This window comes from Halictus rubicundus, chromosome 1 (genome assembly GCF_050948215.1).
Source record: "Halictus rubicundus isolate RS-2024b chromosome 1, iyHalRubi1_principal, whole genome shotgun sequence".
Lineage (NCBI taxonomy): Eukaryota > Metazoa > Arthropoda > Insecta > Hymenoptera > Halictidae > Halictus > Halictus rubicundus.
In genome coordinates this window covers 1,314,876-1,333,264 of record NC_135149.1, presented here as the reverse complement: position 1 = coordinate 1,333,264, position 18,389 = coordinate 1,314,876, and the positions used below count along the sequence as shown (strand labels likewise).

Sequence of the window (18,389 nt, the reverse complement as noted above, 5' to 3'; positions counted from 1 at the left end):
GCAATGTAGAAGTTTTGGTAATTTACACTCGCTCTCTGTCTCTCTCTCGCTCTCTCTCTCTCTCTCTCTCTCTCTCTCTCTCTCTCTCTTTCTCTCTGGTAATTGGTAGTTTGGAGAACGCATGCTTTGTAATTGGAGAGCATGAAGAATGGAAAGGAAGTTTACTGATTCGCGGTACCACCGGTCGGAATTACAGGTATTTGACTGCAATGGGAACTTCATGAAGGAGTTCGGAACATACGGAAGCGGCGAGGGTGAATTCGACTGCCTCGCCGGGGTGGCCGTGAACAGGATCGGGCAGTATATCATCGCGGATCGATACAATCATAGGATTCAGGTGCTCGATCCGTCCGGCCGATTTCTCAGAGCCTTTGGCTCGCAAGGAACCGCTGATGGCCGGTTCAATTATCCTTGGGGCATCACCACGGACGCTCTTGGATTCATCTATGTGTGCGATAAAGAGAACCATCGCGTACAGGTAAAAATCAACTCCTAAAATAACTTACCACTAAAAAACGATGTTTCGTGGAGGATCCAAAATATTCTAGAGGCTTCTGTGGTTCATGTGCTCGAGATACCTTCTGATGCCTACTGATGCTGATTTTGTGTAGCTACCTATCGTTGGATAGGCTTAAAATCGAAATGATCAAGGATTGTGCCTACTTCGATCACAAGAAGCCAACATATTTTTGTCATTTTGAAGCTCCTGAGCTAGAAAAGATTTCCCTCTCAATTTTGGGTAGCTCAAAATCGAGACTATCAAAGGAGCTAGAGCTTTTTCTCTAGATTTTGCAAAATGTACAAAGTGGGTTGTTATAGTAAAGTGAGAAAGGTTCCTCTCTCAGTGTTATACAGCTTGAAATTGAAGTTATGAAGGGACCAGGAACATTTTCTCTAAATTTGGCAATGTGTCCAGCAGAGAGCGATGATAAAGTGGATGGTTGACGGTTTGTGTGGCAGGTATTTCAATCGGACGGCACGTTCGTGGGTAAATTCGGTTCCTGCGGAAGCGGACGTGGCCAATTGGAACATCCCCATTACATCGCGGTGAGCAACACGAACCGCGTGATCGTCAGCGACGGGAACAACCACCGCGTGCAGATATTCGACGTGAACGGCCGCGTGCTGACCTCCTTCGGATCCGAGGGCTCCGACGAGGGTCAGTTCAAGTTCCCAAGGGGCGTCGCTGTCGACGACCAGGGTTACATCGTCGTCGCCGACTCCGGCAACAACAGGATACAGATATTCAGCCCAGAGGGCGCGTTCCTCAAGTCCTTCGGCGGCTGGGGTAGCGGTGACGGTGAATTCAAGGGCCTAGAGGGTGTTGCTGTCACGTCGACCGGTAACATCGTCGTCTGCGACCGCGAGAATCACCGCGTCCAAGTGTTCTAATCTATCTCTATTTTTTCTCTCCTTTCTATCTATCCTTCTCTTCATTCTCTCTTTCTTTCTTTTTTTCTAACTCTCTCCCTTCTAATCCTCGACCAGGGACTTCGAGCGTTTTCAAGGGGGCTTTTCGAATCGATACAACATTATGGGAGTTTCTTAATAGGACATCCTTCTCGCAACGGTTATCGTCCCATCGACTATCGCTGGATGATCGAATTACGTCGACAATGTTCTCGCCACACAAAGTCTCCTTGATAATGTCTCTATCCGAGTCAACTTGTACTACGCATAATGATTAGCATTTATTACCGAAACATTCGCATTGGATTACATTGGTTTTTACATTCTTTACGTTTCTGTCTTAAAAGAAATGGATAAAACATGAATAGTTAAATTTCTTCAACAGATGTCTCAAAAATTAAAAAGTTGTAATAGTTGTTTCGTTAATATACCTGATACTTGTTTCATAAACAGGGTATTCGACTACAGATGGGAGGAAATTTAAGTGGTGGTTCTCCATGACAATATAAGTCGAAAATGAAGAATTAAAAAAATTACGATTTCGACTTCATTTTTTAGTTATTATCAATTAAAAATCCGCCTAGAAGGCGCTGTCACGCGCCTTTATGACGTACGTAACGTACACCTCCGTTGATCGGGTTGCCGCATTTTAGGCGGATTTTTAATTGATAATGACTCAAAAATGAAGCCGAATTTTTTTATTCTTCAATTTCGTCTTATATTGTCTTAGAGAACCACCACTTAAATTTTCTCCCACCTATAGTCGAACACCCTGTATTAAAAGAGGAAATGCATTTTTATTTACCTCTTGTTTCTTATAATTGGCTTGGACAATTTTAATTTTGCTTAAAGATCCGTAGTCTAGTCATAATGAAATGAATAAAATTGAGAATACTTGTTTCACTGTGATTGTCGCACCATTGTTTCTCGTCAGCGATAATTATATATGTGTACACACAGGGTCAATTCATGAATGAAAAAACGAGAAACACAATCACTATGCGTACAAGAGGTCGACATCGACGAATGAGCATTGTCGGTGATCGAAATGGGTCGTAGAATTAATTACTGTCGACGAAATCGTGTGCTTGAGGAGATCATCGATGAAATGATAATCGGGGGGGGTGAGTATGGCCCGTTTTCGACTCCGTGTCATTAGAACAAGAAGCGCTATGGTCCGTACAATGATCAGAGGGACTTCCAGGCCGACGAACGTTGCGTGGATAGCCGGGATACAATACATAGTAATTCTATGGGGAACATAGTAGTTCGACGATGGGTTCACGTTTAAAGGGGGGGGGGGTGAGATTTCTTCGCGTTAACTTGCTTGCTTTCGTTAGTTTCTTAACATAGTTGTTTGTGTTCAAGCTAATATACTTCGCGGGGAAGCCCTTTGGTACAGACCATCGAAGCTTTTCTTTCTTCTCGGTGGGGAGGGGGGGTGAACCAAAACGAGAAAAAGAAACAGAAGAAAAATGGAAAACCTGTTTTCGTTCCTTACGGACTCCGCTAACAGGATTCCGCTCGATTGTCTATTCCACTTATCTCGCCGGCCTATCTAAGTACTAATACCTCCCGACAGAGTTATTCGACGAGTCGACGACGATGCGAAACTCGACGCAGAAATCTTGGACGTCGGAGATATTCTACAAAACTAAAAAAAAGAAATTCGTAAAATCGTTTATCTTTTATTCCCCTTGCCTGTCTTACCCCCTCTTCTGTCTTTCCTTTATTCGCCAGCCTTCTGTACGCACATGATATCCGCGTAATTTAATTTAATTTATACTCAAAGTGACAACAAAATACAGTTTGTACCGTTTGTATGCTTTAAATAAATTGTTGCGGAAGTATTAAACGAGATGATTTTGGATATGACTCAGCTTCGTGCGTAAACCTAATCACGAGTGGACGCTTATGTCAGCGGAAATATAATATGTCTTCGAACGTTTTACCAATTCGTTGGAGGAAGGAATGCTTTCTTCAAATTGTTGGTAGAATAATTGGAAATTGCTTATTCATCGTCCTACCTGTTCTCCCCGATGATCATCGACGAATTCTTGTTGGAAACCACACCCTGAAAAACGTAGGGCGGTTTTACGATTTCAAAGTCGGTGAGTCGTCGTGGACGCTAGAATAACGATATAAGGGGGTAAGTCAAAAGGTAAGTGAGTCAATAAATATATAATTTATTAAATGCAATGATGAAATGGTGTAACAATAGGGGGGCGGGCGACCGTCGATCATGTTGCGATCGGCGTGCAGGGCGGACAAGAGGTAATACGCTGCCCCGCCCGACACCCCCGGATCGGAAATATAGATAAAATATTTTCGTTATTATTTACAATATTAGTTGAACGTTAGTCAATAATAAATAATAAACAGTGGCGTAATCCTTTATTTAATATAATTTAATAATGTAATATATATTACGTTTGCGATAATAAAAATATTACAAGAGATGGAGCTTTTACCATTATTCGTTTCCACTAGAAGTAGCACGAACCTGTATTTCTTCTTCTTATTTATTTATCCATATTCTGTATTCTGTTTTATTTATTTTTTTTTTTTGTTTGTTTTGTTCTTTTTAATTATATCTCATTATCGCCGGCGTCGTTCGAAAATTCACTGCGAATGCTTTCACGTGGTCCCCTCCGGTGTCTCTGGATCGTACGTTTTCTTCTCAACGTTTAGCCGTTTATTTTATTCTTGGAAAGTAATTGCCGTGAATTATTACGGAGTACCGAAGGGAATCGCGAGGTTCGTGAATTTTCGAACGGGATTACGCGTCGGCTGGGATGCAGATGTCGAAACAGCTGTCGAAACCATCAACCTTCCGGGATTAGTCGAATGGGATCCAACAAATGAATTAATATCGGCATTACGATTCCTCGATAATTATTACACGTGTAGAAAAACCGTTTTCACCTGGGCGACATCGAACGCCGGATTTTTATTTATCACAACGGAAGTACGCGACATGCTTGGACGTTGTTGTGGTTGGTGTTTTTATCTTATCTTTTTTTTCTTTTTTGTTTGTTTGTTCTTTGTTTGTTTGTTGGTAGGTGGTGGAGAAGATGGTGTTTTGTGTGTTTTTATTATACCGAGTAAAATTACTGAGTGTTGATACACCTCGATTAGACTAGAAATATGTTTTATGTAACGCACGGGCCAGGCAGGCAGCAAGCAGGTACAAAGTGACCGTCTTAATCAAGGAACAGTAAGTAGAAGATGAGCTAGGCACCGATATCCGATCGTTTCGACCTTTTCGACATCGTGATACAAAGGTCCTACAGGATGTCTCGCTCTACATCAACACGACACAACACGAGACAACACCTTTTTTACCATTTGTTTTCGGCGAAGTTATCGTTCCATCTTTAATTTGCCAATTTTTTAGATTTTAATAGATTTCTATGTCTTCGATTTCATGGCGAGAAAGCTGGTAGGCTTTCCTTGGGACGATTGATGCGTGTTCCGGTGAGAATTGCGAATTTTGTATACAGCCAATTGATGTGACAGTCATGTTGATTCATAACGAGACACCTTACACGCGTACATATCTCGTGCGATTTTCATTTCTGGAGACTGGACAATTGGAAATATTCGAATCTATAGCGCGAATCAATCATTCCCAATTAGAAGAGAAGTTTCGTTTAATAGTTCCACTATAACCTACTGATTCGTCTCTGCATCTAGAAAGTTAGTGTTGAAAAGTGGCATGACATTATTTAGTTTATTTTATTTTTACTTTTTTCATTATATTCTCATTCTGTATTCGAGTTTTGTTAATTAAGTAGTAATAAAGTTATAATTAATTATTTTGTTTAATTAATTAAAGTGGCAGCAGTTAGGCCATGCGGCTCCTATCATCTAGTCGTCTTTGACTCTTGGCTTTCTTACGTAGATTTAAAAATTTTTTTACTTATTAAACTTTTTTTTTATATTTTGAGAATAATTTGTATTAAGTGACTTTTAAAGTTTAATGTTTATTTTCCTCGAAGCGCCTACCCTAGCGATGTCTTTTTTTTTATTATTCATTATTTGGTAAGTAAGTAAGTTATTTTTTAGCATTTTCTCTCTTTTCCCGCTCTTCCTTTCTCGTTCTCGTACGCTCGATAGATTTAAGTTTTTTTGGTATTTTCTTTTGGTGTACGTGATAGTAATGCGATCCACTAGAGTAATAGTAATTAATGGGGTGGGTGGGGGTGGAAGTGGAGGAGGGGGGTGGAAGTGGTGTGTGGAAACAGGTAGTGAAATATTTTCTCGCGGCGTCGACTTTTCCGTCCGAGAACATGCTCGCGGTCTGTACAAATTTACTGTGAGCGAATCTCTCGATATCTCTCCGTTATCTTCGAATTTTATGTTTCTCTGTATACCGCTGATTCGATTGTTCTCGTTCGATTTTTGTTTATGTTTTTTTTTTTTTTTGAGAAACCGTCCCCCGGAAAAGCTCGACAATACCGTCGTGTTAGCGATCGGACCGCTGCCACGGAAGAGTCTCGAATAAAAATCGGTTTTTCGTTTTTTTTTTTTTCGGCGTGTGTAGTACGACCCTGAAAACGAGTTTCAGTGTCTTTCCCCTATCCTTACTTAAATCGTTTTTGTCATCCGCGAGGGTTTGTATTACAATTTTTGTTTTCCCCTGGTTTAAAATTCGAAAGAGTTGATTGCCACGCTCGAAATCGCACAAGCCCGACAGACTAAAAATACCGCAGGTGAGAGAGACACTTCTTCTATCGCACCTGAAAATTTCCCGTAGCTCTCGTTCGACCTCCCCTATTATACTTCGATATCGATTTTGCTCCTTTTTCCCTCCATCATTCTATCAATCGGCTTGTGTGTGTGTATGTCTTTTGTTTGAAACTCCCGTTCATTTAAACGTACTATACTCGCTAGCCCTCGTTTAATAGTTCCTTAAATATGTAATAAGCAAAAATATGAATATAATAATAGTTTTGTGTATATAATAATAATTATTACTTTACTCGTCTCGTTTTCCTTTCCCTCTCTTCATGTATCAATAGCATCGGTGATTAATCAATTAATTTAATTAATTAACAATGATTTCTTTGAAAAGAGTTGTAAGAATCTCTTATCTCTCGTCTCGCTCTCTTTCGCTCTCTCAATTTTTCTCGCCCGTCCGCAGTCCCTCCCTCTCACTTTCTTACTTCCCCTCTCTCTCTCCTTTTCTTTTTTTTTTTTAAATTTCCGGTTTTTGTCCGCGCATCTTATCCCCGCGCGTCATTTCTCTTCGTCGCCGTTCACTTTATCAACTAATAATTCTTTAAGCTTAGTGGCATGAAAATGCTCGTTGGAATTGACTCGTGTGTACAGTAAATCTTATACAATCTTTCCTCCTTCACCTTGCTTCTCTCATTCGCGCGCTCGCTCCGCACATAAATTACCTCGCTAATTCGAAAACGCCTCGTGCAAGTGCGTGTGTGTGTATCTATGTATGTGTACACGTGTGTCCGTGTGCGCGCGTGTGTGTGTCAGAGAATGAGTGTGTGTGTGTGTGTGTGTGTGTGTGTGTGTGTATATAGATTTGTCTGGAAACGCCGGAGGATCGACACGGGATCGATCGATCCCCGTGGTAAACGCAAAACCTCGAAGATCCTCCCGTCAGATCCGACGACAGCGTGAACGATCGAATTGTTTTTCCCCGTTTTGCAATTTTGTGACCCGAACGAAACAGCAACAGTAACCAAAAAAAGAGAAGACGAGAAAATTTGTCTGTCTGTCTGTCTGTTTCTCGCCGTCCACCAGACGGACGTCGAGACGTTATAAAGCTTTATTGTTTCTTCTTCTTCTTCTTCTTCTTTCATGTTTGTTGAACGAACGAAGCAGCTCGTCTGCGCTCCGTGAGTTGTGTTCTAGTATTCTTTCGTTTTTTGTTTTTTTTTTTGTTTTAGTTTATTTATTTAATTATTCTCTGAGAAACGTTTTTACTTCGTTCAGCGGTGTCGTTCAGCGGAAATACTTTCTTGGATCACCATTTAAATTTATCACAATAGATTTTTGTCTTCGAAATCGATACACACGGAAACGCGTCCGTCGTCTCCGTGAAACACGTAAAACTTGTTCATTTCGTTTTTCGCTCCGCCCTCGCAATAAATATTCGCCATAAATCACGCGCGTTCTCCCTTTAACCACTATTTCTCCGTTTCTTTATTATTTTTGTTTGTTTGTTTGTTTGTTTGTATTTTTTTTTTGTTTTTCACTTCGCACATTTCGCCTCCTTTCGTTTTGTTTTCCTCTTTTTGTATCGTTTGTCTCTTGTTTATCTAAAGAATCTCCTTTTTAAAAAAATCCCCTACTGGAGAGAGAAACGGTAGGTAGGTTTGTAACAATGTAATCGACTATGCTTATACCCTAAAAAATTGTAACGCTACGAAGTTGATTATACTGTGACTTTAAGCACAGCCCGTGGATGAAGCGCCCCACCTCCCCGCTCGCGGACGGAGACAGGGCCTCTTTAATTTCTTTTGTTATTTAAATAATCTTCTTTTATCTCTCGCGTTTCTTTTATCTCTCCCATTTGTTTTTCTCTAGCAGCCTTTTGTTACTTCACGCGTTCACTCTCTTTCTCTCCCGTTCACGCCCACTCATTCACACTTTCTCACACTCTCATCTCTCCTTTTCTCTCTCACTTTCTCGTCTCTCTCTCGCACTCTCTTTCTCACTCTAGATCCCAGGTATACATCGAAAATAAGATTCTCCGTATTCGTCGACCTGAATCGTATGTCGCCTTTCTCGTTACAAGCGGCGAAGAAGAAAACTATCGTGCACGGAAGGGATCGTTGCCGGTCGCCTAACAGAGCATATTTATGCTTTGGCTCTCGTACGAAACGAGTGTACCGTCATCACGCGTTCGCGTCTCGCCCCGATCCCGAACGATACAGTGATTTCTCTATATATGTCGCCAAGGCCTGGATGGTAAACTTCGCGGAATTATCCCCACTGCCGCGGGGTATACCCCGTGAGGGGCCACCAAGCTCGAGAGGCCTCGGACGCCGAGGAGTGTAAACATCACACTGCTCAGGTATGTCTCCTGAACGATAAATTACGCTGGCAAGACCCGTGTTGTTGACGTACATATATCGAGAATTCGCTGTATTGGAGAACCGGCGATATAATGAACGCCACGCGATCCCGCCGCCGTGATATTTCGCGTGAAAACGAACGAATAGAAGAAGAACGAAACGCTGACGTCGCGGGCCATCAAATACTTTGGATTATTGCACTCCGAGCGAGAAACCGACCTCGATTCTCATTCCGAAATGTGAAAAGCGTCACGCCGGTCTTACCCTCGATCGGCCATGGCTGGGTCGTAAGAGACTCGTTACTCAATATGGACAAAGTGAACGATTTCAATTCTGTCGAGCATTGCGCTTTGTCATAGATTAAATCCCCTCTATTCTTGGTGGAACACTTTTGATATCGTTCCGAATTCGGTTTTCATCCCTTAAGACGAGTTAATTAAATTGCACGCGGGGTTTATAGGGTCTTGCTACATTAATTGATTTCAAGAATAGTTAGTGTTCTTATTGGCAATTATGTTTTGTAATTTATTGAAATGTAAAAATGTGAGATTCATTTATTTTTTTACTGTTCTGTCTCCACCCCCCTCCCCTCCAGTGATAATAATGAATCTATTTAAACGACAACAGAGCACAAGCGAAATGAGTATGATGAATAAAGTACAAGCTGAATGAACCAATTTAAAGAATATTTAACGTTCTCAAAGCCACTCATTTTTTGTAATTGTTTGAAATGTAAAATTTGTGCCTTTCTTGTATGCCACCCCCAATTATAATAACGAATCAATTAAAATGACAGTAGAGCTCATGGTCTCTTGTTAAATTGATCAATTTGAGGAATATTTACCGTGTTTATTGCCAATTACTTGCTGCGATTGTCGGAAATGTAAAACGTACAATTTATTATTTACTTTCACAACGGTCCTGCTTCAAATTATAAAATTGAATCAATTAAAATGAAAACAGAGTCCACAAACAATGAACCAATTTAAGGAACGTTCAACACATTTGACAAAATTGTTACGTGTCTTGCGTGTTAGTTCCCAATTTCACCCCTGCCAATTATTTGAAATTATTTAAACTGTGAAATAGCCGAGGGATCGCAGAATCCAAACACAATTCGAACAGAAACTAACAACCATTTTTAGTTTGGGCAACGGCACTAGATAAATAGGAAAATGTCACTGGGTCGTGGACGATCGAGGGTCAACCACGCGCCCTAAATAGGTCCCGAAGGACCGTGGTACGATAAGAAAGGAAAGAATCCTCGTTCTCCGCGAAATACTGTCTCGTGAAAGTAGAAAAGCGAAACGAACGCTACAATTCCCGGCGCGAACGATTCACCAACACGCAAACCAGGAAAAAGGAAATGGATTATTCGAGGAAGAAGTCTAGCTGGCGAATCGACGCGGAAAAGAAAATAGCGAAAGGAAAGGTTCCGAGCAGAACCGCTTTTGTACTCTCTCGGTCGTAAAATGGGATCGATAGTGGTCGATGCCCGCAAAAGGAAGGACAACGTGGCGTTCCACGTGGTCACATGATTCTCGATCATGTCCACGAGACACAATCCTTGACGCTTTGAGTGCCAGAACATCCCCCAACGGGATTACCCTAGAATCCTCCGAGCAATTCATTCAAATCATCGGGAATCTTCATTCCCCCAATGAAATTTTGAAACTTTACCTTCGATGATCACCTGCCCAGGTGACACTCAAAGGGACACTTCACCTACCGGTTGTCAAAAGTAAACATTCGTTCTTCGCACCCGAGGGTTGCTTAACCCTGCTGCGGAATTGTTAATTATATTTAACAGACTGCGGATCTGTATGCAAAATAAAAATTGTTGGCAAAAATTAAAAGAAATATTAACCATGACCTTTCTTTTGTGCCTTAACAATCCTTGTATTCTTTTAATGTTTTTACTGTTTTAAGTTGTACCAACTCGTTTTTGTCATAAATGCATAAAATCCGCAGTGTAATTATTTCTTCTATAATGAAATTGAAAGTTACAGCTTTAACGCTAGATTTGTGAAACGTAAGGGTTCGAAAAGGTTACAAAATTCCATTTCTTTGATATTTATGTCGTTTTCTCCATCAATCTTAAAAATGTGCGATCATTGATCGAACGGACCGAGCGAGACCCAACGCAGCAGGGTTAACAACCTGATCAACAACGATCACAACGTTCAATCGAAAGATCATCGTAACACAACGTACCAACTAGACTGCGGGTCTCTCTGCGAAATAAAAATTGCCTGCATCAAGTCCAAGCAATGGGAGCCAAATTGAAACTCCCTAATGTCTTTAAAGATTACCAATTACAAGTACAGAGAAATCCACAGTTTAGTGACAGTTTCAGAAGTATCATTAAACTGATGAAGATTTAAGCGGTCCCCGGTGGGTAAAGTGTGGACCAACAGTTGTTATGTCAAGTTTTCGCGGAGATCACCTACCTTGAAGTCCTGAAACGTCGTCATCGGACAGAAATGCATAGAAAATCGGATGGGTACGAGAGAGAGAGACGTTGATTCGTCGGACAAAGATGTGAGAGCAGGTGGACAGAGCTAAATCGTAGGTACGAGTCGTAGAACCGAGTGGTTTTAGAGGGTCGTGTGTTGGAGGATCGTAGAAGAGCGAAGCTTGCCCGCTCTGGATTGGATGTATCCTAGTTTCCCCGGGATCGTAGGTGGGTTATGCGTGAAACCCCATGGCGTCACGACATCGATTCTCCTCCTCCTCGAGAGAGAGAGAGAGAGAAAGAGAGAGAGCCATATGTCCCCCACACCAGGTGACCCCGATCAATGCGGATGGTTTCTCTAGGCTCTCTATTGTTTCGCCTCGGTAAGCTCATCGGCATTCTGCGTGGTCGTCGACAGTCGACAGTCGATTAAGTGACCTCTGGGTTGGCGGCTACTAGGCTGGCCCCTGGGCTAGATGAGGGCGAGCTTTGGGGGACAGCAACCCCCCGTAAAATGGCCGCTGGCTGCCTCCCGTTCCCGTTTGCGGCGGCCCTGGCGTTCTGCAGCCTATAGTCCCAGAAACGTACACACGTTCATGTAGATCCGATTCGACCGGGCGCACAGCTAGTGGCGAGAGTTGTGCATTACATGACACTGAATGACCAAGCACTCTGAGGAACACGTCAACTACGAAACAAACGAGCGCATCTAAGTCGACTGGCTCCGCGATCGATCCTTTGCTCGAGAACCTTTTCTTTTTTCTTTTTTTGCTTTTTTGTTCTTATATACGATTTAACAGACTTTTTATTTTATTTTATTTTTTTTTTTTTTTTTTTTGTTGCGTTTAGATTTCCAGATTTTCGTTTTTCTTTTTGTTTCCAGATGGTATTAATTTTGGTACTTGAGGATGGTTGCTGTGTGCATGTTACCGGGTTACAGTGTAGAATGTACACACTTACTCGGACGCTTTAGTTGAAGCTACTGATTAATCGAGACCGAGAGACGGAGGTCGTTTTAGGGCTAATCCAGCCTAGAGGGCTACGGTCGGAGAAGGGTTTCGTTAGTCCAACGGTAGATTAATGGACTGCTTCTACGGCGCCCTTGTCGGGGCTCGTCAACCCTGGAAAGACTGTAGATTAGGCCTCTGGAGATTCTGTTCTTTTTTTTTTTTGTTAATCCGGGTACAGAAGTTTATGCAAATTAAATGCTACTTCCTTCAGGACACAGTCCAAGCAACATTGCCCAGACCTATTTTTTAAAATCAGACTGCGGAAGTTTATGGTAAATTAAATGCTACTTCCCGCGAGGAATAGTTCGTGCAACCTAACCCTTTTTTCGAATCAGACTGCCGAAGTTTATGCAAAAATAAAATAAATGAATAATTCGAGCAGAGTAAACGAAAAATCAAACTGGGTTGTGAATCTGACTGAACATTGTATTTCGGAGACATTCTTAAAATTATTATTCGACTGAAAATATTGAAAATTGTTCAATCTATTAACACAACGTTCAATCTGATACTTCACTGTTGTACACTGAAGCAAAATTGATTTACTGTAGTACAGTCATCAGAATCGATTTTAGTCAAGCCATTTTGCGATTAATATTTTGATGAATTATTTTATAGAATCGAGAATGAAAAATATTTTATTCTTCATCACAAGAATAAAATAGAGGTCCAATTACTGTTCATCATTTTGTGACTATCTTCTAATATTCTAAAGATTGCGTGAACGCATAAAAATCCGCAGTTCAGTGAACAAGAACTGTGAAAAAAGATTCGAGGATCAGTCTTTCAAGGGTTAACATTTGAAGTCGACAGTCGTCGGTAGAATCGCAGAAGTATGTAGATCTTCCGTGTACGGTGTATGCCATTAATCTAGCGTGCGTACACTTTGACCAGCGAAGCTAATATATACATAAATATCACCAGCATAAGGTAGCACACAGAGGCGAAGTATTCGCGCTTTTGTCTTTCGTGGTAACACGCACACAGAACACAAAGTATAGTGTGTGATCCACAAGACCAGTCGAGCAAAGTGAGAATCGAGGGAGCTGATGTATCTCATACGTCTTCTATGACAAGCTCCGTATATGAACACAGTTGCATGGACTTGGTACTCGGTATAACACGGTCAGTAACATCGAGAACAGGGAAACAACAAAGCACCGATTACATTCCGTAATAAAACACAGAGTAGCTAATCGGAGATCATGGTACTTTTGTCTGTTCGTATCACTCGAATTCCGATAAAATCGAATTGATGTCTCTATTAGCATTTCTCGAAATTTTCTTTTCTTTTTTGGTTTTTAGATTTTGTTTTGGTGTCGTGAAAACAGGGTGCACTGATCGTCCTGGTGAAAGCGGGACAGCAAAGATATCCTCCGTAGGATAAACAGATCAATTTTTCGATTTTTTCTTTTTTTTTTTTTGTATCTTTATCTTTTCTTTTTTTATTTGAGTTTAATTATATACGGGGGATATAAACGAGCAGTGTTTGCCGCGCGACAATCGCCCTACTTGTTTGTACGTTACTTACCGGTCGTGAATCGTCCCACGACAAGCTGCATTAGTACACACAGAAGAGGGAGACTTTAGAACTTTTAGATGTCTTTCGTTACGATAAGCCTTTCGTGTGCTAACAAGAAGTACTACATAACTAATAATGCGTGCACACCGTTGCAACAGGAAATGCAATTAGGTGCACCCGGCCGGATACTAACTTGATTTTCGACTGTCGCATGAACTGCTGGATCTTCCTCGCTGCCTGATGGGCGGCTTGCTGGTGCACAGCCTGCTGTCTGGAGCTCGCCGAGCAGGGCCGGGACCGATAATTACGGTAGTTGCTTTGTATCACCAGAGCTGCCTTCGTGGCTTGTCTACGGAAACACCACAAAGTGGAAACAGACCGTGAAATAAAACCACCCAGTGGCACGGCGCGTGGCGATCATGCTGTCTAAGCGTAACCCGCCTCCCACGCACCACTCGATGACTCCCTAATTAACTACACTCTCGCCAACAAATTTGCTAAAACCGGACACTGCAGACCTCAATACACACGCGACAGAAATTAGTGGATGAAACACAAAAACAGCAAGATCATTCAAAGAATTTAAAAATACTGCTCTGTTATTTCCAGCTCGTTCAAATTATGAAGACAATACAGAAGTATCTATGCTGCCCCAGTGACTTGCAATCAATACAGGCAATCTGCACTTTGTATACAAATCTACAATCTAAATCTACATGGCTTTCAGTAAGCTGTCACGTAATGCTTGGACTTTAAGTCTTTGATGCGACTACAATTAGCTCGTTGATTGCCAAGTATCACACTCAAGAAATTCCACGAAATCAAAGTAATTTACGTATCTCCCTCGCAGTGTTAAAATTTTATGAATTCGTTTGGAATTAATAAATAAATCGATCTTCTTGCGCAAGTACTTCCGAAGCAGTTGCAAAGTTTGAAAACCCATTCCCCGATTACATATTAAATATTGCCTCATACGGCCTCTCAGCCTCGGATATTAATTAATTATCACGAAGCCTGGGTAATAAATTAAGGAACACGTGCAGACATTGTCTAAAAAAAAATCGAAATCCCGACCCTAGTGGAAGACTGCAAATGAGGTGCACAGACATTAATTATGCCGCTCTCAAAGTCAAGCAACCTTCCACCAACAATTCTCCAAACAACGTGTAATTTAGGAGTTATTCGAGTGTGCGTGTCGGCCAATTCACCCCGTACACGTATTGCAGAGGGGGGTAGTACCAGCGAAAGAAGAAGCGGTTTGGATTGGGAGAGCAGAGGAGGTTTAAGCTTTCATCTCAAACAGAAGTCGTATTAATTTAATGCCAGGCTAATTTTGTATTCGGGACGTCGCGTCGGCCCGGGACGCCCGGGCTAAGGAACTTCCCTCCGAAACTTTTCGAATTATTTACGATGCCAATTAAAAGTTCGCCCAACCCCGGGGTCTCGGGTGGGTCGGGAATGAACTTCGTCCGATTCTACTGAATCGTTAAATTGGCCCTGTCCTCCGCCTTTTATTAATTGCCGCTTATTAAAACGAACCATCGCGGAATACCAACGCGAATCTCGCGATACCACCCCCTTGTCCTGGAAATTAGGTGATTTGGAAACTTTTCCTGTCGGCTAAGAACGATATTCGCTTAAGATTTATGGTCACTTGTGCGTCAACTGATTTTACGCTAAACAGCTTATTAATCTCAAAGGAGATTATTATGTGAGAGAAGATTTTTGAAAATCAATTCGACAAACAGACTCTGGGATTTTGTCGAGACTTTACCGATTTCTGTGCTGTCATAAGCTTTGCAGCTTCTTTAGAGAATTGATTAATAGACTGCTGATTTTTATGCATTTATGGGAAAATTAGATTGGCCAAATACAAAATTGCAAAGACATTACAAGAATTGAATAATGTTTGCATACTATTCTCAACTTCTTCAAATTATTAGAACAGTAAATACAGTTTTATTTAACTTCTGTTTCCTACAATGGACTTGGACAATTTTTATTTTGCATAAAGGTCCGCAGTCTATTTATCAACCATAAATAATCGCATCTCTGTTCAAAGACTTTCATAGCCCGGCATTGTACGATTTTTGCTGTTGAGGCTTTCGTGTGTAGGTAGTTTTCTTTTTGAAATAGTTTTACCAATGTTTCCCAAATTTCATTGCAGCTAGCTTCATCGGGAGTCAAAAGACATGCTAGCATTGTGCACGGTATGAATGTTGCAACAAAGCTAGCTGCAGCGCCTGCGAAACGCCAGGAACGCCATTCCAAAAGGACACAGCTTGCGCCCAAGAGCCTCAACAATAAAAATTGCGCTCGAACTCGGATTGGAACCTACTTGTGTTTGAGTCCTGTATCTGCAAGACAGCGTGACTCATTTGCAGGATGATTAGGTATGAAGACGAACGAACGTAGCAAAGACAGAACGGCCGCGTAAAGCTAGAAACGGATTACCTATAATAAGCGTACTGTTTATGTCGACGATAATATTGCTGGATGAGAACGGCGGCGTGTCTCTCTGCTTCCTCCTGTCTCTGTCGTCCCTTGTAATTTCTATAGGCTTTCTGGATCATGCGTGCCGCGTGGTATAGCTCCCTTTGCTCGCAATCGGACAACGTCAGCCTGCTCAGGTCTGCCTCGCTACCGTCACCGGACCCGTTACCGCCACCGGTCATCGACCCGCAGATACCGGACCCGATCACGTTACCGAACTTCCGGTCCCCGCCGTAGTACTGACCGTTGCGACCGTTGCTACCGTCCAGCTGCAATTGCAGTTGCAGGAACTCGCAAAAGTCGGCGGTGGTGGGCGGCGGGGACGGCGAGTCTGGTGTTAAGCAGCTGCTCGACGGACTCGACGGACTTGCATCCGCGTCAGCGTCAGACACTGATGCTGCGCCACCGCTGCACTCGCGGTACGAGTCGAACAGCTCCCCAGAGTCCAGCGGCTGCAACAGGAAAATGCATTCGAGTTTCAGCAGTCGGTAGAGAACACATTCTTTAAAAAAATAAGAGGGATGTTTTAGTAGGTCCTTCAACTACAATTGCAATTTCAGTCGCGAACCAATTAAAACGAACTGCAAAGCAAGGGATCAGGCACCAGCCTGATTTCAAATTCCAGCTCTTCGGATGATGCTAATTTAGAACAATGTCTTGTTTTAAATTCACGTCACCTGGAATGCAACCTAACGGGAACGGTAGCTACCCCGATTTTAAATTCTACCCCTCCTGACGATGATTAAAAGTTCTAAGAAATTACAAGACAGTATAAATAGAGGGACAGCTACCATAACTTGAGTCTTGAACGATGAAAAGTATGAGTCACCTATTTCTGACTAATATATCAGCCATCAAAGTTTCTTCACAGTCTGAGAACTCTCGATAGCATTTTCTACAGAGTAAAGTGTTGATTCGCAGATATTCGAAATTTCGAGGTGGTCGGAAACTAAGTTGTTTAAGTTGAAAACTAGTTGAGAACGGAATGAGTGGCTCACCATTTGTTCCATCAGAGCATCCTCGAGTGGCGACAAGGGCGGTGCCGGGGGAGGCGGCGAGGAAGAAGACGGAGAATCACCTTCCCCTCTCTTGATCCTTTCCGGCAGCGCAGCTATAATTTGCTCAGCCAATGTCAGCACCCTCGCGTCTTCCTCCCCTATAAAAAGGAATCACCACCCTAGCCAAAACTCGAATAAGGTGTGACGGGACCGGCGAAATCACATCGATCACAACACCGAGGTATATTTGGTTATTTTTCTTTTTTGTTTTTAGTTCTGAATAATCTCATTAGATTGTTCATTGACCGTTCGAGCCGTGTGGAACGTATATATGCGTTTGTTTTTCTACGATGAAATCCGAAACGTGTGACGCCGAGGAGTTAGTTTCGTACTTTCTAGCTCATTCTTAGAGATCGACTAGAGATTCATTCGATTGTTCAGCTCGATTGTTCGGGTGAACCGAACCGATCGAACGTGTTCACGTTTGTCCGAAAAAGTGCGCTTTCGCGTCCACAATTCACGGATCGTCCGCTTTTTAAAAGTATCGTCGAAGACGGCGTCTGTCGTTTCCGAGGGACTCTGGTTTTCCGCCGATAGACGGCTAAGAAAGTGTTTTACTCGTTTGATTTTGTTTTTGTTTTTGTTCTTTTTTTTTTTTTTTTTGTTTGGTTAGACGTTACACAGCAATCATCCAACACCAGCGGTTACGAAGGCCAAGCAACACCAATACTGCTTTTAAGCTGCAAGAGTTCAGAGGAGTTAGAGGACAGCGAGAGAGCCTGGACCGTCCTGGTCGTCTCGTAACGCACAGACAGAGAGACAGTGAAACAGAAACAAAAGGAACGTTTTCGTTCGTGTGTATAGCGTCTGGTCCGTTTCTTTTTTTGTTTTACTGTATTTTCCGTATGTCCGTGTATATAGATAGACATATATGTATATATTTATATGCGTATGCGTGTTGTGCATCAAACAGAAAAGAGAAACAACAGAAGAAACAGAAAAATAGAGAGAAAGACAACAGATAGACATAGAGCGAGACAGAGAGACAGAACAGAGAGAAAGAACAGAGTTTTAGGGACGCAGTTTTAGCTAGGAAAGACTACGGATCATAGCCCCGAGGCGCAGTACTGTTTTATCTAGGCCGACGGATATCTATAAAGTGTAATTAGTTAGAGAACACACAGATTACACAGAATAGTTACAGATAGACAGGCAGACAGACAGACAAATAGAAGGGGAAACGAGGAAGGTACGGACCTACAGTCTCCTGAGGGGTCGGAGCGCTCTCCATTCCCTGCTCGCTGAGGGCTAATGACGAGTCATCCTCTTGCAACAACTCCATGTTGTCCAGCAGCGGGGAGCCACCTGTGTTTTATCGATAAACCCCTTAATACTACACGTCTCTCCTCGATTAAGATCGGTTCACGCTCGCTTTACGACCTTGTATCTCTAAATTGC

The 18,389-nt window shown here is 42.2% G+C and overlaps 2 protein-coding genes across 10 annotated transcripts in view; one reads left to right on the top strand and one right to left on the bottom strand.

The window, feature by feature from the left end:
- Tn (tripartite motif containing protein thin) overlaps positions 1-3,280 on the top strand; it is an 82,767-nt gene extending 79,487 nt beyond the window's left edge. For all 4 annotated transcript variants that reach the window (XM_076804258.1, XM_076804130.1, XM_076804077.1 and 1 more), the window contains 2 exons: positions 197-478; positions 961-3,280. In XM_076804258.1, coding sequence (XP_076660373.1) covers positions 197-478; positions 961-1,392 — 714 coding nt within the window. In that variant the 3' untranslated portion in view covers positions 1,393-3,280. The remainder of the gene's footprint in view (positions 1-196; positions 479-960) is intronic.
- The window catches only part of Camta (Calmodulin-binding transcription activator), a 76,024-nt gene continuing 60,758 nt past the window's right edge, over positions 3,124-18,389 (bottom strand). For 3 of the 6 annotated variants that reach the window (XM_076804366.1, XM_076804529.1, XM_076804559.1), the window contains 5 exons: positions 18,189-18,296; positions 16,932-17,089; positions 15,895-16,385; positions 13,634-13,789; positions 3,124-11,476 (listed from right to left, as the gene is read on the bottom strand). In XM_076804366.1, the coding sequence (XP_076660481.1) occupies positions 11,338-11,476; positions 13,634-13,789; positions 15,895-16,385; positions 16,932-17,089; positions 18,189-18,296 (1,052 nt within the window). In that variant the 3' untranslated portion in view covers positions 3,124-11,337. Of the gene's footprint in view, positions 11,477-13,449; positions 13,475-13,633; positions 13,790-15,894; positions 16,386-16,931; positions 17,090-18,188; positions 18,297-18,389 lie in introns of all 6 variants that reach the window. The other 3 variants (XM_076804454.1, XM_076804402.1, XM_076804489.1) reach the window with 3 other exon arrangements.